General features: G+C 55.8%; 1 protein-coding gene across 25 annotated transcripts in view; it reads left to right on the forward strand.

Moving 5' to 3' along the window:
* The window catches only part of Tns1 (tensin 1), a 230,800-nt gene that overhangs the window by 88,857 nt on the left and 118,917 nt on the right, over positions 1 to 23,026 (forward strand). For 12 of the 25 annotated variants that reach the window (XM_076550126.1, XM_076550131.1, XM_015986049.2 and 9 more), the window contains one exon: positions 21,240 to 21,281. In XM_076550126.1, coding sequence (XP_076406241.1) covers positions 21,240 to 21,281 — 42 coding nt within the window. Of the gene's footprint in view, positions 1 to 150; positions 341 to 521; positions 693 to 1,756; positions 2,212 to 6,436; positions 6,798 to 20,613; positions 20,760 to 21,239; positions 21,282 to 23,026 lie in introns of those variants that run through there. The other 13 variants (XM_076550132.1, XM_076550128.1, XM_076550133.1 and 10 more) reach the window with 9 other exon arrangements.

Below are 23,026 nucleotides of genomic sequence, written 5' to 3' on the forward strand. Positions count from 1 at the left end.
AGGTGCACCGTGGTGCGGGCCTGGGGCCTGGTGGAGCGCAGTTTGTGCAGCAGAGCGTAGCAGGGGTTAAAGGAGGCGGCAGTGGGGGGCGATGCGCTGACTCCGGGAAGGAGGCGGTGCCCCAGGCCGCCGGCCCGGGGAGGGAGCCGCCAGCGCCCTGGGCGCGCTCACACGCTCGCTCGCAGCAGCGGCCTTGGGACCGGGCTCTGCTGCCTCTGTCCTGTTGGGCAAGCTCACTCACCGCCTCCCCAGGAGCCACCAGCTTCCTGCCAGCCCAGCCACCCACCCTGCTACTGCCCACCGCCCTGGCCTGCCACCCAGTGGCTCCCCGGTTGGAAAGGTGAGCGGATGCGGCCAGTGAGTGTTTGAATGTGCAAGGGTGCAGGGGAGACAGCCCAGCAATCTGCACTCGCTGACGCTGACGTACCACGCTCTGGCTTCAGATTCTGAACTTGGGGAAGGTGCGGTCAGCCCCTCCCCTGTCACACTTGTAGGCTAAGCTAGCCCCTCGGGGGCCCAACTTGTCAGCCCCGAAGCTGTCAGATGTTCCTGAGGTCTGCCAGGGATGTCTGGGGTGCGGCTGTCCCTGCAAGCGCTGAGCCAGCTTCAGGAAGAGTTTTGTGTGCTGCTAAGTTGCTGGTGTTAATAAGGCTTTGTACAGCCGGGAGTGGGAAGGGACCAGAGGCACAGAGGTAAAGGGTGGGGGTCTCTTTTGCTCACTCCTTGTCCATGGCAGGGTCCGGTAGGCAGAAGACTGTGAGAGGGGGAGTTTTCCCCCTGATAGTGGCTAGAACTTCTTTGGGGTTCATTCCTCTCTTTGGGGGCTCTCTCTCTCTGCTCCCCATGATCTGTGTGCAGGGGAGGGGCTGGCTGCAGATGGTTAAAGTGAAAAGCTCTCTAACATCACTTTCCTCCTCTCTGCGTGGGCCCCTTGCCCCCTTGCCATGGGCACAGCCTGGCATGTGTGCCCCTTGCCCTTCCCCCAGCCAGTAGGCTCATTCCTTCCTCACCCCTCTGGGCAGAAATGTCTAATCCAGGTGGTTAATGAACACACAAGGTCCCCCTACACTGGTCTCCTGCCCGCTACCCCTTACTAAGCTTAGAGAAGCCACCCAGAGCTAACCTCAGGACCAGGGCCAGTATTGCCTGCCCAGATGTTTTTAGGCTGGCCTCTGCCCTAGTAGAGGAAACTGAAAGGGGGTGCCTGGGGGTGGGGTGGGCAGAGAAGCCTGCTGGGCTCTTGGGCTGGGCTCTTAGCAGGGGCGTGGGATAGGGTTAGGGGACAGGATGGGTACTGGTTGGGGGAAGTTTCCAGGATCATGAGGTCAGGAAGGCAGTTGTGGTGGGAACAGAAAAGCCAGCTGCAAAGTGGGGTTCCGATGATGTTTGAGGACCGGAGGCGTCTCTCTTGGAAGCCCTTCTGTGTGGCCTAGCAGAGGTGGGGTGGGAGGTGGGAGGGAGGGCCCTTTCCCCTTCCTGAAGCTGCCTGGAGGTGGGGTGGGGACCATTGTGGCTCAGACTTGGCCTCCAGTTCTCAGGGCCTCCTGCCCTTTGCCAGCTGACTTGTCTCCCGGACCCCAGCTCTCCCCCACGACTCAAAGCTTACGACAGCCCAAGGACTCTTAGCCCTAACCCCTCTGGCCCAAAGCAGGGTGGGGGAGCCCTCCAGGTGGGAGAACCCACTAACACCGGGTTCCCAACATGGTCAATGGAGAAGGAGTTGGCGGTGGCGGCGGCAGGGGCGAGGGGAGGGGTTAGGGCAGGACTTTGATCTGAAATTGAGGATTCTTGGGTGGTGTAGGGCATAGCCTAGGAATCTTTCTGACTCCCCTAGTCCTGGCCTTGAACTTCTGACCACTCTTTTCCTAACCTTTGCCCCATACTTCATAACCCACCTGCCTTGGAGCCTTAGAGCAGAACTCAATGTGGGGTGATAGGCAGGAGGGATGGGCTGAGATAAGGTCCCCGGGAGATTAGGGAGGAAGCTGCTGTTCTGGGGGGGCACCCGGCATCAACGGACTTCGTTCAGGGAGCTAGGGAGAGTTGGGGATGGAGATTTGCCTTGGGAGACTGAGGGTTTAAACGGGAGCTTCCAGAAGCTCTTGCTGGTCAGCGAGAGGGTGGGCTTTGGTGTAAGGTAATGAGTGGCCTGTCCCAAGGGGCAGTTGAGACAAGCTGGACACTGTGGAAGGATTCCTGCCCTGAGATGTGGTGAGAAAGACGACCTTTGAGGTCTCTGGGGATGCTGAGGTCCTGGGATTCTTAGGGTTGGGGAGTTCTCTGGCTCTGGAATGGGGGCTTGGAATGGGGGGTCAGAGTTGTGGCTTCGGGCTTCGAGCATGGGTGAGGACTCACAGGGTCGCCCTCTGACCGCACTGGGGACTAGAGAGCCCTTGAGACGCCTCTCCCTGGCATCCAGAGCCGACTGCCCACCAGCTCTGCCCCCCGGCTGCTTCCTGTACTGCTGCTGTGAGGTGCTTCCTCATGGCCACCCTGGCTCTGTGGTTAACTCCTGGAAGGCCGGACGGAACCCTTGGGCACCGGGCACAGGGTAAAGGGGAGGGGATGGCAGGCGTCACAGGTCTCCAGCATCTGAGGACCAGAAGTGGTTTCCATGTTGGGCGTTCTGAGACCCTCCTCGGAGTAGCCCAGAGGAGTATCCTCCTCAGCTGTTGGAGATGGCGGGCGGATGAGTGATGCCAGACTCAGAGATCCCGGAGAACCCAGGGGCAGGCCTCAGTTTCCCTCTTCCCAAATACTTGAGGGTTGTCAAGGTTTCACTAAGCGACTTGTGTAATAAGCAGGGTGTGGGGGGAGAGGTGGGGGTGGGGAAGGAGCCAAGGGCATTTGTTGTTCTCAAGAGTCTCTCTGGAGGGGTAGGAGAGGAACAGGTGACCTCCCCGTGGCCTCTTCAAACCTGTTTTCCCTGGGAAGGAGAGGCAATGGGGGGTTGGTACTTCCCCAACTCAGTGCTGGGGGTGTGGCTTCCTACAGGGAAGCGTGTGTGTGTGTGTGTGTGTGTGTGTGTGTGTGTGTGTGTGTGTGTGTGTGTGTGTGTCCCCGTCCGTCCGTCCGTCCGTCCGTCCGCCCATCCGTCCATCCGTCCCCTGATGCTTCCCTTGGGGTTTAGGACCCTCCCTGGGCTCCATCCTTTCTAGCCCACCCTGCCTACCCAGCTTGCCTCTCCCCACAATCCATTCTATGAATGCCCTGTGGCCCCTTTGCTCCCGAGCATGGAGCCAGAGTCTGAGGTTACTGCCCAGAGCCCTCTGCCTCCAGTCAGGGCAGGGCAGTACCTCTCAGCCTTCTGGCTTCCTCTGCAGGGGAAGTCCTTCTCATTGTCTAACTTTCATCCCTTGTCTACAGCCAGGAGGTAGGTAGGAGAGGCTTCTTAATCGGGGCATTTTTCCTTCTGGATGAAAGGGACCCAGTGATGAGGGAGAGCAGGGGAGGAATGTGAGGGCTGAGTGGAGGCAGGGGCTGAGCTGCGGGTTCATTGTTGCCTCTCACTTACGTTTTCTCGGCCCCAGGAAGGGAAACTGAGGATTTGGGGATGGAGGACAGAGATTTGTCAGGAGATAGGCAGGGTTTCCCCTCCCCATGACCCCGCCCCCAACGAAACCAAACAAATCAGAAGGGAGTGTGACTCTGGGGGAGAGAGAAGTTTGTTTTTAGACACTGGGGAGGGACAGGCCTCCACTTTGTCCCCAGCATTATCCCCTGAGGCCTCTGGCTCCATGGCTCCCTGGCTGGCTGGCTCTTTTAGCTTTCCAGAGCCATTAGGCATGTAGAGGTGTGGGCATAGGCCAGCTGGGAAAGGAATGATGGGGGTGGCAGGGATGCCAGCGTGATAGGCTGGGCTGCCTCCACGGACACCCTGTGCTCGCACTGGAGCCTCTGGGGCGGCTGGTTCTTGGCCGTCTCCCTCCTTGTCCTCACCTTGGTTTCTGTGAGGGAGTTGGAACTGTCATGGGAGGGGATTGGGTCAGTCGCTGGCCCTTCCTCCTGCAGGGCTCCACGGGGCTGTGTGTTCCCTGCCTTTTTAGGGCTTTGAGCTTGCAGCTCAGGCCCGAGCACTGGGTAGGCCAGGGGCTGGTGCAGAAGGGTGGATCCAGGGATCTGACCAGATGAGGGCTGCAGGAGGGCCGCGGTGAGCTCACCACTCCTGGCCACTGGAAGCTTCCTCCAGGGGCCTTCCTGGCCTCCTCTTGGAGTGCATGTGGGACACCCATATGCTTCCAGTGTCCCCTGTTCTGTCCTGTAGGTCTGTCACCTGGCTGTGTCATGGCCTTTGCTTCCCAGGTGATACCAGCTGGGTACCAGCTGAGGCCGGAGGACCTGAGGGTTTGGGACAGGCCTGCTGAAAAGCTGCTAGCCTGCAAACAAGGCTGCCTTTCCTCCAAAGTGTGGATGGAGCAAGGCAGATGGAGGGCATGCAGCTGGAGCCAGGCTGCTGGGGACCTGCCTGTGGCAACCATTCCTACCTGCTGGCTGTGTGGTCTCAACCAGAGATTAGGCTTCTCTGAGGCCCAGCTTTCTCTCTAATGTGGGACCGTAGTCTTTGCCTCATGGCATGGGCATGGAGTTTGAATGAATTCGTTGATTTCAAGTGCTTTGAAGTACGGGGTGCAGGTCAGCAGGTAGCCTGCTTGCCTAGCATGCACAGAACTCTGCGTTCTTTCCCCAGCACTGCATACGTTTGGTGTGGTGGTAGACACCTGTAATGACCACACTGAGAAGGTAGAGGCAGGAGGATCAGGGGTTCGAGATCATCTGTGACTGTAAAGTAAGTTCGAAGTTCAGCTTAAGATACGTAAAACCCTGCCGCAAAAACAAACATCCAAAACAAAACAAAAAGCCAAAGTGCTTTGTTAGTTAACACTGGTAAGTGTTCTTATTAGTGGATATCCTTCGTTCCAGACCATGCCTCGTGGCTGGCTCCGTTCTCTCTTATCACGGTTGTTTCTTCCCTACGATGGAGAAGAGTGTCGGTCAGGATTCCACGGGCTTCCCTTAAGGGGCTCTGATATCCGAGCAGTGTCTTCCTTCTCTGACTTTGCCTCCTTAGGAGGAAGGCCTGGAATGGAGGGGACCTTAGGCTTGTCCCCCCTAGGGAGCTGGAGCAGATATGTGTTTATGGAGGGTTCTGAGAAAGTTGCCATCCTCGTAAACAAGTCCCTCTGGGATCCCTCCCCACCCTTCAGACAGCCACTGCTTGCATTAGAGCCTCCCAGGCCTGGCAAGGGCCCAGCCTGTCTCCAAATAGGCTATCCTTGACCGTAGCCATGGGGACTTTTATGTTTTAGAGAGGGGGTCCCAAGTAACCATTGCAGCTGACTTAGACCCTCCGGGGCTCCTTGAAGACCGACCAGCATGCCTCTTGCTACAATCTAACTTGGTCCCTTGTTGGTAAGGGGTGGGGATAACTACCCCAGCCCTCCCTGTGTACACAGGAGCTGAGAGCTTTGAGGATTGGTCCGTAGGTCTCTTAGCTAGTCCCACTTCCCTCCCAGGCCTCTACCCTCCTTGGGGTCCATGGCTTTCTGGTGTCTCTGCCATTCCTTCGCTAAAGATCAGCTTCTTGGCCTGATCTCTTACCCAGAGATTCCCCACCCAGGAGGCTGAGGTCGCTCTGGGTCAGGGGTGAACACAGTTTCCGGACCCCTGGCCCGCCCAGTTGCAGCTGCAAAAAGCATCAGGCATTCTTTTGAAGGGAAGAATGGTCTTAGGCTGATCATGATGACCACTGGGAGGGCTGTCTCTGGCTCCCTTCCTCTGCCTGGCTCCCCTCTGCCCTTCTGGACTGTTGATCCTTGAGAGATGAGAAGTGAGCCTCACCTTGAATACATCTTCCACCAGCCCAGGCAATCGGCTGGCCCATAGCCACCCTTCAGGGAGAGGGCTGAGGTTCAGTGCTGAGTTTGGTGCTATCAGGGGGCAGGACTATGGCTGAGGTTCTGGGGGTGGGTGGGTGGTGGTGGGGGTGGGAGTGAGTGAGCGGAGGTTCTCCACCTTGGGAGCACCCTGGCCCAAGGCAGTACAGGAATGGTGCTCTTCCTACCGACAGATCTCAGGCTGGCTCGGCTCTGCCCGGGGTGGCTGAGTCTTTTTGCTCTCTGGGCTTCAATGTCCTCACTTAGCAGCCAGAGGATTGCAGAGGTGTAGTGCTGGTTGCTTCTAAAGTGCATCTGCCGGTGGGGGGCTGAGGGGGGCTCCTTGGGTCCCTGGCTGTGAAACTTCACCTTGGGTTGACCTTGCTTCCCTCCCGCCCCGCCCCCACCTCTGGCAGTGGCTGGCAGGAAGTCCTGCCTGATTAGGGCCCTAATCACCGGCTGAGACTCCCAGAATCTGCGGAGCTGGTGAAGCAGAGAGGAGCTGGGCTAAGGGGGGGGTATGAGACCAGGGCCCTGGCTGCCTGCCTGCCATCTGGGTCTGGAGGAGATGGGCGGCTGGGTCTGGGCTGCTTGGGTCCGGCAATGCCCATGAGTTTGCTGAGGAGGCTTGGAACCCCGGGCCAATCCAGCTGGGCCTGGGGGGCCATCCTGATTTCACAGTAACAGCCTTTTAGGGCATCTACTTTGTGCCAGGCAGGGTGCCAGATCTGGGGCTGGAAAGGCCATCGAGACACCTTCGAGTGGGAGACAAGGGGGAGTAGATAGCTCCTCTGCAGGCAGCAGAAGGGGGGTACAGGAAGCTGTTTGCGTGAGTTGGTGGAGTAGCTGAGGTCTCTGAGAGGAAGAGCCCTTTGAAATGGACTTGGAAGGTTGAGAAGGAGTTTGACGGAAGGACTTGTTCAGGTATGGGGCACGCATGCGCGTAAGGATGGGCCACATCACGGCCGTCTGTCCCTTCCAGCTTTGCTACTTCCTTCCTGCGTGACATCGGCCGGGCCTCGGTGTCCGGGTCTGTAAGATGAGGGTCACATTCCAGCGCAGCCTTGTTGTGTGCTGTGGGGGAAGTTGAGACAAAATTCTGTGTGCAAAATGCTTGGCACAGTAAATGCGGTTTAAAGAGGGAACCTATAACAAAGAGTGTCTTTGGGGGAGAGCCCAGAGGTCTTGCTTGGGTGGCGAGGAGTGGGAGATCTCCTGGGCCGAGTCAAAGTAGGGAGCAGCAGAGGGATGCTTAACGTAGGAGAGAGATGATGGGGTTGTGGCTCGGGAAGGGGTTGGATGGGGAGGCCTGGGAATGAGCTCCAGCCGGGACCTGTGTTCTACACCTGTGTCCTTAACCCCTGGGACTGGGAAGTCCTCTTGGCGTTCCTGTGCCCGGCTGGACTTCTTGTGCCCTGAGACCAGAGCCTGCTGGTTGTGGAAGCCCTCCCCAACAAGGCTTTTTAATGAGCTGTGGTGAAGTGAGGTGGACTGAGGGTAGCTTGCAGGTTCCAGGAGGCTCCTTTAGGGGGTGTCTTTTTACTGTGGGTCCCCGAACACAGTAGGTCCACTGGTTGAATGAATGAGTGAATGGTCACGAGTATCCCTTAGTCTGGTATAGGAGCCTGTCTGCTGGAAGTCAGCAGTGCCCATATAAGTGGCTGGGGAGGGTGGGGACGGGGCAGTCTGTTTAAAGCCAGGAGGAATGTTGAGTGTCTCAAAGGCCAGGGGCCAGCACATCACAGTTACAAGTGCTCAGGGAACTGTATGTTGAAGGAGGAGAGGGAATCTCAGGGACCTTCATTTCTGGGAGTGGGGATTATCCTAAGGTGATGTGGTCTTGGGGGTTAAGTCATAGGCTTTGCAGCCCTGCTGTCTGGCTTTGGATCCTGACTCTGCCTCTGGCCGGCGGTGCAGACATGGACAGCTTCCTATTTGTGCTGTGAAATGTGGGCAACAGAGAAGAAGTGAGGCTGGCCTGCTCCACACTCAGTGACCTCTGTCGCTGTGGCTGCTGCTGTCGTTGATGCCAGGGGAGGGAGCAGATCAGGAGACGGGGGGCTCCTGGCTGGGGCTGAATGTAGCAGCTGCTACCAGAGGTGGGTGGGAGAACACCAGAGATGGGTGAACTCCTCCATGGCTTAGCCACCCTTTGGACAGCCACATACGTGGCAGTCGCTGCCCCCGAGCTCCGTGGCTGAGCAGAATATGGGAGTGGAGGGGCCCTGATAGTTAGGGGTGAGGGAGAGTGGGAATGAAGGAGGAGAGGTGAGCAGGAGGAAGCCAGGACTCTTGAAATTTCCCACCTGGGACCCCAAGAATTCTACCCCTTGTCTTGTGCCAGAGGGCCTGGTCATCAACCTGTAACCAGAGGTCCTGGGCTCTGTCTCTTGTCTTTAAGACTGATGCCTGCTTCTGGCGCTAGCTCAAGCCCCAACTCTCTTAGTGACTGACCTGGCGGCACTATCTCCAGGCCTCCTCTTCTCCTCCTGAATTGCTACTCCCACTGTGGGGACTGTAGTAGCTCTGCAACAGGGAGAGATTGGGGGAGACTGTGCCTACCTGAGGTAGGGGAGGTGTTGCTGAATGTGGTTGTGGAATGGAGGGTCAGGCTGGTGGTTGCCCATTTTGACACTGTGCAACTTTCGACAGTTTAATTTCCCTTTCCGAACATCTGTGGAAGGAGGGGCTGGGCCTAGCCGAGCCATGCCGTGGAGCTTTCTGAATGTAGGTTCCTGTTCTTGTGCCTGGGAAGATCTGTCTTATAGAGATGGGCTCCCGGGTATCTTCCAGCATCCCTGGGATCCTGGCAGAGATGCTGGGAAGCTCCCTCCTGGTCCTGGGTTGGGCTGTTGTGTGTCTAGGGACAGTGACCATTCCTTTAGGCATCTGTTTCTTGGAACAGAGCAGAGGGCGACAGCTGTTACTGTGAGCAGGCCAGAGTCTGGTGTGCCCCTGTGACTCAGATGGGGATGCTCTGGCCAGAGGGCGGGGGACCGTGGACCTTCTGGCTTCTCCATGGCCACTCTCAGGGAACAGAGTGGGAGGTTTGACTTGGTAGGGTGAACGCCAAGGCTAAGTGAGTAACTTGTGAGTAATGGCTGGTGTCTCCAGGGCAGGTGGCTCTTAGACGCCTGTGAGTGGGACTGGAGGGCTGGAATGCTCCCCAGAGGTGGCTGAATCACAAACTCAGAACCCGAGCTCCACCCTCCCCCTCCCCCTTGTTTTGAGTAGAGGGTCCTGGTGGGATCCAAGCCTTGGCCGTGCCCCCATCCATGCCCCCATGGTTCCGGCTGTATTAGTCCGACCTACCATCTGGGCTCTCACCCCTTCTCAGCAAGGGTGAGCGGCTGCCTCGAACTCGTGGCGGGCTTGCTAAAGGGCACAGAGTCTGCAGTCTGGTGCATCTGCATTAGCGTCTAGCTCAGCCCCTCCCAGCTGTGCGACCTCGGCCGACCCACTCTGATTTAAGTTTGGGTGGCTTCCTGTGGAAAAAGGGGAATCACTTGTGTCTGGTGCATTAAAATGGATCACCCGTCCAGTAGATCCCGATACTAAAATTCCTGGGGTTTTTTTTTTTTTGGCGCTTGCGTACTTTTGAAGCTGTTTCTGCTTGCAATGATCGGTTCGGACACTTTTAGCCCTCTGTGCGTATGTGTTTATATGTGTGTGTGTGTGTGTGTGTGTGTGTGTGTGTGTGTGTGTGTGAACATTCTCCCTTCTGTTCCTCCAGGATAGGCAGGGCTCAGGCAACCAGCAAGTTCAAGCTTAAGGGTAATCTGTTACTGCCTCGGGCTGCAGGAGAGGGCCCGGTTCTTTTAGGTATTTGGGGAGGGGTGGGGGGGTGCAGAGACGTGATGGTGCCTCTAGGACCCTCAGACCTCCAGTTCACTTTCATCTACGGCTTTCCCACATCTGGCTCCCTGCTGCACTTGGCCCTGGCTTCTCAGTGCTCTGGGTCACACAGGCAGCTGGATGTGCTGGCAGTGCCTTCACGAGCCTGTTCTGGGGTTGGGCCAGAGGGCCAGGGAGTGACTTTGCATCTGGCAAAGTGTTGTGGTTGGTGTGTGTGTGTGTGTGTGTGTGTGTGTGTGTGTGTGTGTGTGTGCTGGGTGCGGAGCGTGTGGTGCCTGGGGCATCGAGAGCTGTGTGTGGTCATCCCTGTGTTGTCTGTGGGTGTCTCTGGGTCACGGAGTCTCTATCTGATGGGCGCTTTCGCTCCTCATCTCCGACCTGCCTGCTCTCGGAGGCAGCGGGAGCCGGGTCTGTGGCTGCCTTCCTTCCCTACCTCCCTGTCAGTGTCCATCCCTGAGCTTTTCCCGGGAACAAGGAAACATGACTGGGAGGTGGATATGCGTCACACAGAGCTAAACAATGCTGGTTACAGCCAGGCTTGCTCCTCCGGCCTTGGGGCTGGCCCCGCTTCAAGTCTCTGTTGCTGGCTAATTGGGAGCAAGAAGGGCTTCCTGCCTCTCGCCACAGATGGTCTTAAAGGAGATTCGTGAGGCCCGGCTGCCCTGCCCTAGGGACCTCCCGCTTCCGGGGCTCTGGGCAAGTCTCATCCATTGCTCACTACTGCCCCTGCCATCTGTGGGTCAGACATTTCTGCAGGAATGTCTTTCAGGTACCAGAAGCTTATACTACATAAAGAGTAGAAATCTTAGGACAGTGTTTTTGATGGAAATTGTCATTGGATAGTTGTCTTTGATTGACGGTTGATGGGATCTTCACATGCTTCTTTATTTTTGCTTCAAAGTGTATGAGGGTTTTGCCTAGGTGTGTGCATGTGCACATATACGCATATATGGTGGAGCCTGAGGAGACCGGAAGTTGTCAGATATCCTGAAACTGGAGTTACAGATGGTGGTGAGCCACCATGTGGGTGCTGGGAATCGGACCCAGGTTTTCTGCAAGAGCAGCAAGTGCTTTTGACCACTGAGCCATCCTTCCCACCTAGATGGGAATCATCCAAATCTACTCTTTCCTCCATCCCGCGGCTTCTCAGTCTCTTCCATAAAAGGGGGCTGACAATGGAGGTTACATCACAGGGTGGGGCTGAGGATGCAGTGAGTGGAGACGTGTTGGGGAGAGCATTGAGGCCCACACAGGCCCATCCTTGGCTTTGTGTCCCAGGCCTTCCTACAGACAGGAGCTCCGAGGACTTCATCCTGACGCTTCTCAGGGTGGGTAAGGCATGTGCTCTACAGCAACGCTCCACCCTCAGCCTGTTAACTGTTCCCAACCAGACTGCAAAGTAGTTCTCAGAGGCTCCTTTTACCTAAGAGGATACTGAGAGGGAGGGAGTTAAAGGGGATCGGAGCCCACGCCCGGCTTCCAGGCCAATCAGTCTCCTTGCTTTTTAGTTGGACACTTGTGGCCTCTTGGAGGTGTTCAGGAATTTGGAAAGGGCATCTGCGCATACAAGGTGTTTTGATCCTGCGGAGCAGAACCTGCTCCCAAGTGACGGGTTCAGTTTAGTGCTGAGCTATTTAGAGTTGTGAGCAGGACAGCATGATCCTTCAAGGGTCCAGGAGACACGAAGTTCATAGATAGACTTTGAGGCTGTGGAATTTCCCCTGACAAACACGAGACTGGCTTTGCTTTCATCCTGCTTTGGCAAGCTTTAACTCTTTTAGAAAGAGAAGTAGCTAGACATCGGGAAGGACTTCCTGTCAGCCCGGTTAGGCTATTTAGGGAGTCCAGAGAATCAACAGAAATGTAAGGCCTTTCTTCAAATTTGAGATGACCTTTTTGACGTTCCTGTGTTGCTGAAATTGTAGTCATCCTGAGGATGGGAGGGTGCAGTGAATGTATTGAGCATCTCTCCCTTTCCGAGGCTGTCTGTTGTCCCGAGGCTGGGGACAAAGCTCAGGTGGTACAGTACTTGCCTGGCATGCATGGTACCCTAGTTTTAAACCTCTGTAACGCCAAAAACTGGGTGTAGTGGTGCACACCTGTTATCCCAGTACTCGAAAGGAACAGGCAGGGGGATCAGAAGTTCAAGGTCATTTTCTGATAAACAAAGCAAAATCAACCTGTCATCTGGGTGGTGGAGCAAGGACTTCCTAGAAGTTAGGAAATAGGGCGGAGCTCATGTTGAAGGGAACCCTGCAGCTGGGTAAGGGCAGAGGTCTGCATGCCATTGGTTGGACCTGCAGGGCAGCAGGGGCCCTGGCTTAGGAGGAGGCAGGGGGCTGATGTCCCTGTGGGACCTTCTCTGAAGTGCCTGACTCAGCTCAATCCCTGCTCCCACCTTGCCCCACCCACCTCAGCCTTCCCTGACACAGCCCAGCCCCCCAGCAATTCTTGAGACCTTTGGCTCTGTGGATTTTCCCATTGCTCTTAATTTTTTTTTCCCCCTCCCAGGCATCCTTCCTGCCTCCTTGTTCTAATATGGTTTAGGGTCAAAGACTTGTGTTCCTTAAAGTTCTCATGTAGGGACAGAAACCCTCCGTGGGGAGTGAGGGGGGAGGAAGACAGCCTCCTTCTGGGTGTAACCTTGGGAAAAACAGATGGGTAGTCATCCTAGGGCAAGGATGGCCTCTTCCAACTTCCCCTTTCGCAGTTCCAGGCAGATTTATAAGTCTGTTTACATGCCTGTCTCCTCCTGAGGCCACAACTTCCGTCCAGGGTCGGGGCCGGTTCTCGGTCCTCTTTCCCCTCTCTCTCCTCAGCCGGGAGCTCTGTCACCTTGGCCTGAGTGGCTGCTTGGCTCTGTTTCTTCGGCCCGTCACTTCCGCCGGCCCCCTCTTCTACCAGAACTTTGACCAAGCCCAGTATGGCCTGTCCCTGGATCAGCTTCTAGGAACTTCCTAGAAGTCGTCTGTATGCCATGGACTGTGCCACTCGGTCCCCTGCCACAAATGCCCAGCCCCAGAAGGAGTGGGGGCATTCCTGTTCTCTGCATTTCAGAGGGTGCGTGGAAACACACTCAGCCCCTGCACCCAGGACAGAGGGAGGCCTGGGTCCTGGACCAGGTGTCTTATTGCCCAGCTGAGTACTGGGCTCTCCTCCCCACACCCCCGGCACCGGGGATCAAACCCAGGACCTTGTGCATGTTGGGTGAGCACGCGGCCGTCCGCGGTGCTACATCACCAGCCCCCATCATGCTTTTTATCCTGAGACGGCGACCCGATCCTGAGACTTCAGCTCCCGGACCTCAGCCTTGCACACATAGCTGGGATTCCAGGCCTGTGCTAACAGGCCCGGCTTCTGCCGTCTTCTCCTCTAAGTACCCCCTCTGTCCCCTTGAAGCACCCTCTTCACTCTGTCTTCTGCCCCCTCAGAGCCTCTTCTCACCTCCGTGCAGCTGCCTCTCGGCGGCGGCGGCCTCCTGACGGCCAGCCCCACCCCACGCTTCCTTCTTGCTCTCTTACTGGCTTTGGAGCTCTCAGGCTATTGCAGGGGCCTGGACGTTTGTTTCAGCTGGGCCGGCCCTTCAGGTTGCACATTGCTCAGCTCAGTTTGCTGTCCTCCCCCCTCCGAGGCCATGGCTTCCATGCAAGGCCTCCTGTGGTCTTCACTGGGCAAGCCTCGAGGTCCTGGGCAGAATGGAGTCGGTCTTGAGTCTTCCTGGGGCAGAGCCCTCCTTCCATGTTCATTTTTTTTGTTTGTTTTTGTTTTTGTTTTTGTTTTCTGAGACAGGGTTTCTCTGTGTAGTTTTGGTGCCTGTCCTGGATCTCACTCTGTAGACCAGGCTGGCCTTGAACTCACAGAAATCCACCTGGCTCTGCCTCCCCGAGGGCTGGGATTAAAGGCGTGCGCCACTGCCACCCTTTTTACTGGTGTGTAACCTTAGGCTGCAGATGTGGCTTCTCACTGCCTTGCTCTTCCTTGTCTGTGAAATGGGCTTCGACGCTCTCCAACAGAGGGCAGAATTTGGAACAAAAGAGCAGGAGATGGCCCAGGGGTTTTGAGGGAAGACTGAGAATTGGGCTGACAGAAATAATCCCACAGGTCCCCATGGGCAGTAACAGCTGTATTGGAACATTTAGACAGGATCCCCACACTCAAGATAGAAAGGCCTTTAGACTGAGGAGTAACATGGCTGGTGTGCATTTTAGAAATGGCTTCCTGGTTGCTAAGAAGAGACCAAAGAGAAGAGAGGAGGAGGTCCTGGGAAGGATTAATGTCACCGTGTCTTTGACTCAGGGCACTGCAATGGTGATGCATGGGAGAGGGACTTCCAGGCTTGGGGAGGGGGCGAGAGAAAGGATGAAGAAAAGGAAGTGGCACAGATTTGGGCTCGAACGATGTTGGGTAGCCTAGAGGAGGGCTAGTTGCTAGAACTTTGACATTGGCTGGTGTCAGACCCAGGGCCCAGCCATGCCCTCTGTCTGTGCCCCCCTTTCCCCTCCCACCGTGTTTCCTGGCCATTGCCTGCCTCTTGCTCTTTTGACCCCGGGTTGCAGTCTTGAGCTCCAGGCCTGTGCTCAGGAGGTGCCTGGAGCTCAGATTCTGTTGCTCACAAACTCATCCCAGTGATGCAGCCTTTGCTCTTTTCCCAGCCGCCCCAACTTTGGGGATCAGCAAGTATGGCCATTGTGTTGGGGGTCTTAGGGTTGGGCTCCCCGGGTAGCCCATCTTTAGAACTGCTGTGCAGCCATGGAGCCTAAAGGGAAGTGGTTCTCAACCTGTGGGTCGCGACCCCTTTGGGGGTCATACATCGGATATTTGCATTACGATTCATAATAGTAGCAAAATTCCAGTTCTGGAGTAGCAACGAGATAATTTTATAGTTGAGCGTCACCACAACATGAGGGGCGCCTTAAAGGGGCGTTATTAAAAGGGCGTATTAAAGGGGCGCAGCATTAGGGAGGTTGAAAAACCGCTGCTGTAGGGTATTGATTCCAGTTGCCATCGTGGGCCATCTTCCAGGCCAGCTCTGAAGGGGATCAGCTTTGGTAGTGAAGCCCTACTTGGATCGTATCTGGGTTTGCTCTCCCTACCTTCATCCTCTCCCCCTACTTGCTTGGGGACCTTCCGCCTGAGGGTCGCTCTGATGGTGGCCTTCCGTGGGCTCCCAGAGGCTCAGGCACACCAGTTATCTCACCCTCCTACAGGCCGGCTGTTTGATGAGTGGGCTGTGAGAGTCACTCCTGCATGTGGGGAGACGCCGGGAGGGGTCTGCCGGGAGAGCGATTCCCCTGCCTGAATAGCCCCCCTGACAATGGTGTAGGACTTGGCAGTGGGCTGGGCAGCCAATGACCGGTGCCACAGAAGAGGATCCAAGCCAGAGGAGCAACTTGGGGACAGAGTGGGGGTCGTGCTGGGGACCTTGTGGGTCCTGGGGGACAGTATCCTGAATTGGTGATCTGCAACAGCATTGGGTCCCGTCTTCCCCAGGTTCTAGTCAGGGCTGTGTTTATAGGAAGGGCAAGCCCCTCCAGGTCTCTGTCATCACTGGAGCTGAGGGATCCAGGGCAGGGGCCGTCCATGTGGCTCGAGGTGTCCCTGGGAACAGGCCTCTTTTTGGCTCCTGGCAGAGAGGAACTGCACACTTCCTTTCCTGGTCAGAGTTGAACCCTATATAAGGGAAGGAAGGAGCCTCGCAGCTGGCTGGGAGCGAGAGGGACGGACCGTGAGTACCCTGCACGGTTTGCACAGGCTTAGAGGCCATGGACCCAAGACGAGGGCCACCCCTCCACCCCCAAGACCTCTTGTGCCTGGGGCCTGAAGCTCATCCCAGGAGGCTGGTGACTTTAAGCCCTGTTGGCACTCTTCAAGCAGTCTTGTCCTGTTTCTGGGCTCCAACCCCATGGTCTTGGCATCTTTTGGGCACCCACAAGACCCAGGGAACACCTAGGTTTCCGGGACAATACAGGGTGACTCAGGAGGGGGACTTTGATTGCCCCAATGCCCTGAGGATATGAACTCGCAGATGAGGTGCCGTTTGGTGGTTTCCTCAGTTATAGGCATGGATACTTGACTTTTCACCACGTGGTGATGCTTGGTGTGACCACAGCTTAGATGCTGGCCACCTCCCGGTTGACCATGGACAGAGTGGTGGATGGTGGCTCTGCTTGGGAGTGGAAGGAGTAGTGGCCAGGATGGAAGCTGTGGGCTAGAGTGTTTAATGGGTCCTTAGATTTGGGGGTACCCAATGGTTCCCTAACCCTAGGCTTCAGGCTCCTCTTCTCCCCCCACTTCCCCCCCCCCCCCCCCCGGTTTCTGTTGGTATGGTTACTGTATGTCCCTGCTTGCCTTAAGTTCTCTACTCTTCCGTTCTTCCTGCCCCTCTGCCAGGAGTTCTCTCCCTGGAGCATAGTTCTGATGGTCCTTCCTCTGCTCGAGAACCTTCCGTGGCTCCTCAGTGCCAGCAGCGAGAAGTCTGATCTCTTTCCTTGGCCGTTCGTAGTTTTCCATGGTCAAGCATGAGGAGAGTGGTGCTTGGCTCCTCCCCTTTTATACCCACCTCAGTGGTCCCTTGGGTGTGTCTTCCCTTCACCCAGCCCAAGGGGAGTCCCGGCAGCTCTTTTGACATGCCAAGCATTACCACTTCCACATCTCTCACATGGATTGGTGTCACCAAAAATAGTATCTTCCCTGTCAAAACAGACTTCACCTCGGAAGTGAGCATCAGGCCAAGCCGCACACATGGCCCGTTTGCTTCCCTTTTGTGGGAGTCGGGGGTGAGGAGTGGAGTGGAGCAAGGGATCCACGTGGGAGTGTGACACACAACAGAGGGACAGAAGTGACACCTCCTCTGTGCCCGGCTCACTGTCCCTCCTCGGGATGCCCACACTCTGTGACCTGCCGGTCCAGCACCCTTGCCTTATCCAGCCATGGGGCAGAGAACAGGTAGGGAAGGCAGGCGTTTGAGGCAGGCGGAAGCAGGGGACAGTTTCTCCGAGAGCCTGCAGGTTTGTTGGGAGGTGGCCTGAGACCCTGGGAGCTGGCGTACTGATGCCCACCTTGCTGGGGTTGGGACTGGGGGGAAGAGGGACCACATATGTTCGACTGTAGCTTGAGATGAAGGAACCTTAGCAGCCTTCCTGGCCATTCCTGCTACTGCTGCCAGATGTTTGACTTCTGGGAGCCTTTTTTTTTTTTTTTTTTACTGAAAGTGAAAATGTGAATGCCTGTAAAATGCCCAACTCAGTGACACACAGTAGATGCTTTATAAACCCCATTGTCCCTCTGTGCCACACACCATTTGGTGTCATTAGTGTGGATACCTGGACATGCTGGACAGAGATGTGAGTCACTATTAATACTTCCTGAAGTGAGCCACGTGTCCATCACACGTGGATCCACTCATGGTGGTAGGTGCACACATTGGGACAATTTTTACCTTGAACCTCGGTGGATCTTAGGAATGTGGATTCAGGGTCATGAAATTGGCTCTCGTGGCTGCCACCCTGGGTTCTTCAATCAGGATCAGTACAACACTGTCTCCTGTGGCCTGACTTCTCGGTACATGGACACTGCCTTCACCTTGCGTCTTCCTGGGCTTCTCCCTCTTTGGTCTTCTGTGTCCTGATCTCTTCCTGTTGGGACAATAGGTTGTCCTGAATCAGGACTCACCTTGGTGGACTCACTTCGTCACCTCTTTAAAGAGTCTGTCACTGGGCACATTCCACGGGACTGGTTTGGATTTTCACATGCCAATTTGGGGGGATGTTATTCAGCTAATACATGAAGGGGAGTCAGCCAGACACAGATCGACAAGCATGTGATTGGTCTTTTATGAGTATGTCTGTTAGCAAAGTGCAAATATCCCAGTAGAAGACTTTCTGTGGCTTCACAGGATGTATATGTGGGTCTCCTCATCGTCAGCAAACAGTTCTGCCGTGGTGACATCTGTAGGTGGCCTCCAACCCAGCTTAGCTCAATATCACACCAGACACAGTGGCATGCCCATAGGCTGGGTCCTGGGTCCCAGGGTTGCCTTCTGCCTTATAGGTGCCAGTTTCAAACTCCAGGGTGTCTTTATGTTTCTGACCAATTGTGTTAATTGAGATTCCTATGACCTTGCTTTGGGTACCATCAGTTGGCTCTAGTGGCCCCGTAGACTTGGGAGGCATGGCTTGTGGTGTTTGAGGGTACAGATGATAAGGTGTTCAGGGTAAGCAGTGGGGGAGTGAGGGGCACACTTCTCTCCAGGAGCTATGTGTAAGTTCTCCAAAGCCCGTCCTTTGGGGTTTATGTGAGATCTCGTGGCATGGTTCTGATTGCTCACAGTCTGGTGGTAAACCCAGGAAGGCCTTTTGTTCAGATTCTTCCTGGTCTCTCTGGGCATCATCCCTCGCATTGTCATGATGAGGGTCCTGTGTCCTGCTGAGGGACAAGAGAAAGGTCAGAAGTTCTGTGGCCAGGTCCAGGACAGAGGGTCCTGGAAGATGAGAGCTTCTGTGGCCTGTCTTGGGGTGTAGCGGTCTTGATTCCTGGGATCTGTCCTGGAAAGGGAGTTTAGAAATGGAATGGTGGTCAAAGCCCCTCAAGTGTCTATCATCAGATCACAGAGGTCTCTGGGGGTAGGTATATTCACAGAGGTTGAGATTTTATGGGATGGGAAGGGGAAGAGGGGACTGGGTTTGTGTTAGCTATATAGTAAAAAAAGAAAAAAAAGCCGCCACTACCACCACCAAATAAAACAAGAAAAGACACAGACCCAGCAAGTGTTAGGAAGGAAAGCCAAGATAGTGTTTCTACCCAGAATGCTGTGAGTGCCGGACCTCCCGACTGAGGAGGTTATAGCTGGAAGTATGAGGTTTCCTGTACAGCTTCTTGGGTCAGGGCATACAAGTATGGGGACTCTCCTGCAGGACCTGGCCAGTTTAGGAATCATGAGTTTTAGGTAAGCAAGTTCTGAGAACTGAGGTTTTTATTGAGGGTTTTGGGAACCGGGGTGCTGCTACCCAGCTGGGACTCAGGTCCTCTTCCTTGCGAGGTCGTGAGGTAAGGAAAGGAGGTACTCGCAGGTGTCATGAGTGGTCCTTGCTCTGTGTAGAGCAGCGTAGTTAGGAGAGCTGTGCAGGATCTTGCCTCGGCCCGGCTGTGGCTCAGTCTCCCGCCTGCTAAGCAGGGACAGTATTTAGTGGGCCCAGGCCTTCCTAAGCCCTGGATGAACTGTCACAGCGCTCAGGGCTGTGGCTGCTGGAAAATCAATGTGGTGGTGGTGGCGGCTGCTGCTGCTGTGACCTCCTTGCCCTTTGTTCTTTAGTTGGGGACATGGAGCCGTAGGCTGATTCTGCCCCAAGTCCAGAGGGACTGGGCCAAGGGGGGCAAGTCACCTGAGGCTCCCCACCTGCGACTCAGCCCTGGCGTCCTGGGTGCCTGGCTTGGAGGTGAGGTCACAGCAGGGCTGTCATCAGAGTTCTTGAAGACGGCCCAGGGCTACCTGAGTCCCCTGTAGTCCCTGGGGTCAGCCACTGCTGATGCCAGGAGTGTGGGGCCGTTGAGCACAGACCGTAGAGTGGCAGGGCCCCTGGTACTCCTGGCACATTCTGGGCTCCTGAGAGGGTGGCTGGGGGCCAGGGTGCTGGAGAGAAGGAGACAGTCGGCCTTTTAAGGAAACAGTTCTGTGCCTCAGGAGAAAAAAAAAAAAAAAAAAAAAGAGTAAGAATGAGACCAGAAGCTCTGAGACACATAAGTCCGTGGGCCAGTAGCCATGGCCCAGTATGGGCCTGGGGTGGAAAGGCCCCTGGGATACGGCCTGTAGGGGTATGACCGTACCCCCATAGGTAATGGTTCTAGTGGGTACATCTGTCTGGGGAGTTGAGGGTGAAGGGTGAGGAAAGGGTCCATGGTTAGGATGGGCCTGTGGGCGAGAACTTCTGTGTGTCTCAAAGCCACCGCCCACCCTGAAGCAATGGAGACCAGTTTGGGCTCCGAAAGTTGAGGCAACTCTGACCTCCTGCACTATAGCCCTCTCCATAGGTCACGACTATCTGTCTGCAGTGCTCAAGATGGGAGCCTGGCCAGGACGTGGCCCAGAAATCTCATGCAGACACCGTGGCGATCTGATGGGTTGGGAGGGGGGGCCCTCTCAGAGCCTGGTCTGTGTTTTGAATCTTCACAACCCCCATGGTTGGGTTGGCTTACGGCTGTAAAGGACAGACAGTGTAACCTGTGGCTGAGCCGTGGCTATTGTTCAGAATGTCCGTAGGCAGCTCTGGAGAGCTCTCTCCTCCCTGTCTTAGCGCCCACTCTGGGCCTGGTCCCCCCAGACACCTTTTCGAATGCATTCACTCCTAGTTCTATGCTCATGTGAATCAGGAGCTGGGTTTGGGGCTCTTTCTGCACCCCTTATTCTCCGACAGGGAAAGCCACGAGTCATCCGACGTCTTCACTCCAAATCTTGGGACCCAGATTGCCTGGGTTCAATTCCCAGGCTCACGTCTACTGTGTAACCTTGGGTAAACGGCTTACCCTGTCTGGACCTCCTCACCTCCTGGGGAGGTGATGGTGGAGCCTGTCTTTCTGGCTGTTGAAAGGCAAAGCACTTTATTTAGCAGCATGCCCGCTAGATCGTACCAGCTCTGCAAAGTGCTGCTGTTGCCTGTGAGATGGTGTTGCCTACCGTCCAGAGAGGAAGCAGCCTCTCTTCAGCCACCCTCTCTGCCTCTCTGTGGGCCTCTGGCCTGGTGCTGGGGCGAGGAGTCAGAGCCAAGGTTGAGTCCTGAGATCCAAGAAAAATGTGTTGGCTGGAGAAAGGAATGCGCTGGCCTCTGACACGCGCTCTGCTAATTGTCAGGGTGGCGAGGCCATTGAGGGCCTCCTTCCTCCCTCCCTCCTAGAGGCCCGAGTTGCCATGACCTTGGCTCAGGGGAAGATGAGGATGAAGTGATAATGACAGTCCCTTTCCTGGTGGGTGCTGCCTCCCCTCCAGAGTGCTCTGTGCGATCCCTGGAAGATCTGGTCGCCCCCAGCTCTGACTTGGGGGTGAGCCACTGGCTATGGGGAGAAGATGGGGGGATGTGGGGGGGGGTTACTTTCTTACAGGTCTAAATCATGTTTTTGAACTACTTTAAATTCATCTTTCTACACTGTAGAGGAATCAGGAGAGAGAGAGAGGGAGGGAGGGAGGGAGGGAGGGAGGGAGGGAGAGAGAGAGAGAGAGAGAGAGAGAGAGAGAGAGAGAGAGAGAGAGAGGAAAAGGAAGCTTTGTGGTTACCGCAGGATCCAGGATATAGCTGCTATGCTGACGTCTAGGTGGGTGTGTTAACGTTTTACAGAATTTGACCTGTGAGGGGTATTTTATGTGTTTGGCCTGGCCTATAGCCCTTGTGGGTGGCCTTCTGAGGAGCTCTCCCTGTGCTCCAGGGAAGGCTGTCCCCTTGGGGATGGGGTAAGAGTGAGCTCAGGAGGCCCAGGGGCTGCTGGGACGGATGCTAACCGGGACTTTCTTTACCTCTCTCGCAGGTGGCTGCTCCTTGTGTTCCTCCATCCAGCCATGAACTGGTGGTGAGTGACAGCCCTTTCTTTCCCCTTCCAGGCTCTCCTGCATGTCGGGAGCTGGGTTTGTGGGGTGGAGAGGGTTGAGGGCTTTGGGCTGGGGCTGGTGGGAGGAAATGAGTCATGAGGTCTCTCCTGACGTGCTGCAGGGCCTGCTCTGTGTGTCTGGAGATTCGAGGTCCTGGGGAAAACCCATAAAAGGCCATCTTGTATGTCCCCAGGCCTGGCTAGGCTACTGTTGTTCTAGGGCTTGGAGGACTAGGGAGTGCTGTGGTATCTCCTCCCACCCCGCTCCTGACCGTAGGTCTTGTACCCTTCAGCTGGAGGCAGGGGCATAGACGGTGTTTCCCAGAGTCCATCTACGAGGTGGTGGCCTCTGCGCCTCTCCTCAGCTTTGCTATGTCCCCGTGACTCTGTTTTTCTGCTTTTATGGCCCTCATCCCCCTCAGCTCTGTCACGTTTCCAGAACAGTTCGGACAGGGGCAGGACCTCTGTGAGTTGTGGGCTGTGGAGCTGGGCCCTGCTGCAGACTGAGTCCAGCTGGGCTGACGTGTTGGCCGAGCTTCCTGCTTCCTTAGCCTTTCCAGGTCCCACCGCTGCGTTCTGGGGGGCTGTCCGGGTCTGGGGACTGCAGAAGGGCTCTGTTTGTGAGTGTGTGCCTATGTGTGTGTGTGTGTGTGTGTGTGTGTGTGTGTGTGTGTGTGTGAGAGAGAGAGAGAGAGAGAGAGAGAGAGAGAGAGAGAGAGAGAGAGACAGACAGACAGACAGACAGACAGACAGAGATAGATAGAAGGCATGTGCAGAGGGACTTGATGTGGGCCACATCTGCCTGGCTGGTGTGGAACATCAGTGGTGGTGCCCATGTTGGGGGGAGTCTGAATCTGGTTGTTGGTATCCTTCAAAAAAGTGTAGTCACTTGCTCTGCCTACACGTGGGACACACAGCCAGGCAATATAGCTTCCTTTTGCTCCAACCCTATCTTGCTTGTAACTGTTAGCTTGGTCCCCTCTTTCTCTCTGCATCTTGGATTTCCAACTGATACACTTGGGCTCTCAGATTCCTGGCCCCCTCAGAGCCATACCACTCTGCTCTATACTCAGGCCACGGCCAGACCAGCTACAGAGACCTGGCTCCCTAAGCCAGCCTCTGCTGGACTTGAGTTGTCCCACTGGGTCCTCCTGATGTGGAGTGTTACTTTCATAGATCCCCATAGCAACAGCAGGGTAGGGGTGGGGCTGTGAATAAGGCCGGAGTGGTCTGGCTGCAAACCCCTTCCTGGGTCACAAAGGCATACCATGTACCGGAGGAGGGTGGTGGGGAGAGAATACGGAGAATACGGATGACTCTGGTCACATGTGCTGAGCTACTACCTTTGGGCTAAGAACAGAATGTCCTTGGCTGGCCAGGAAGGCTGAGGGTCCAGGGTTTAGGGACCACGAGGCAGGGGCCGGCATCTGGCTCGTGAGCTTTGTTTACAGAGGCAGGGTCCAAGGTCAGGACAGAAGGGCATAGGATGGTGCTCCGGCTGGAGGCCTGCAGTTACGAGCTGGAAGGACTGCCTGCCTTGGAAGGGCACGTGTGCCAATTGGACTTCTTCCTGAATCTCTGTTGTACCCACTTGCACAGCGGTTAGTAGCCTTGCAGACTTTGGATGGGCCATCTCCTGGTGAGGCTGGCACCTGGAGGTGGTGCTGGTCTTCAGAACCCACCTCCCCGGCAGTAAGAAAGAATGAGTGAGTTCCACTCCCTCCCCT

Source organism: Peromyscus maniculatus, chromosome 13 (genome assembly GCF_049852395.1).
Source record: "Peromyscus maniculatus bairdii isolate BWxNUB_F1_BW_parent chromosome 13, HU_Pman_BW_mat_3.1, whole genome shotgun sequence".
Classification (NCBI taxonomy): Eukaryota; Metazoa; Chordata; class Mammalia; order Rodentia; family Cricetidae; genus Peromyscus; species Peromyscus maniculatus.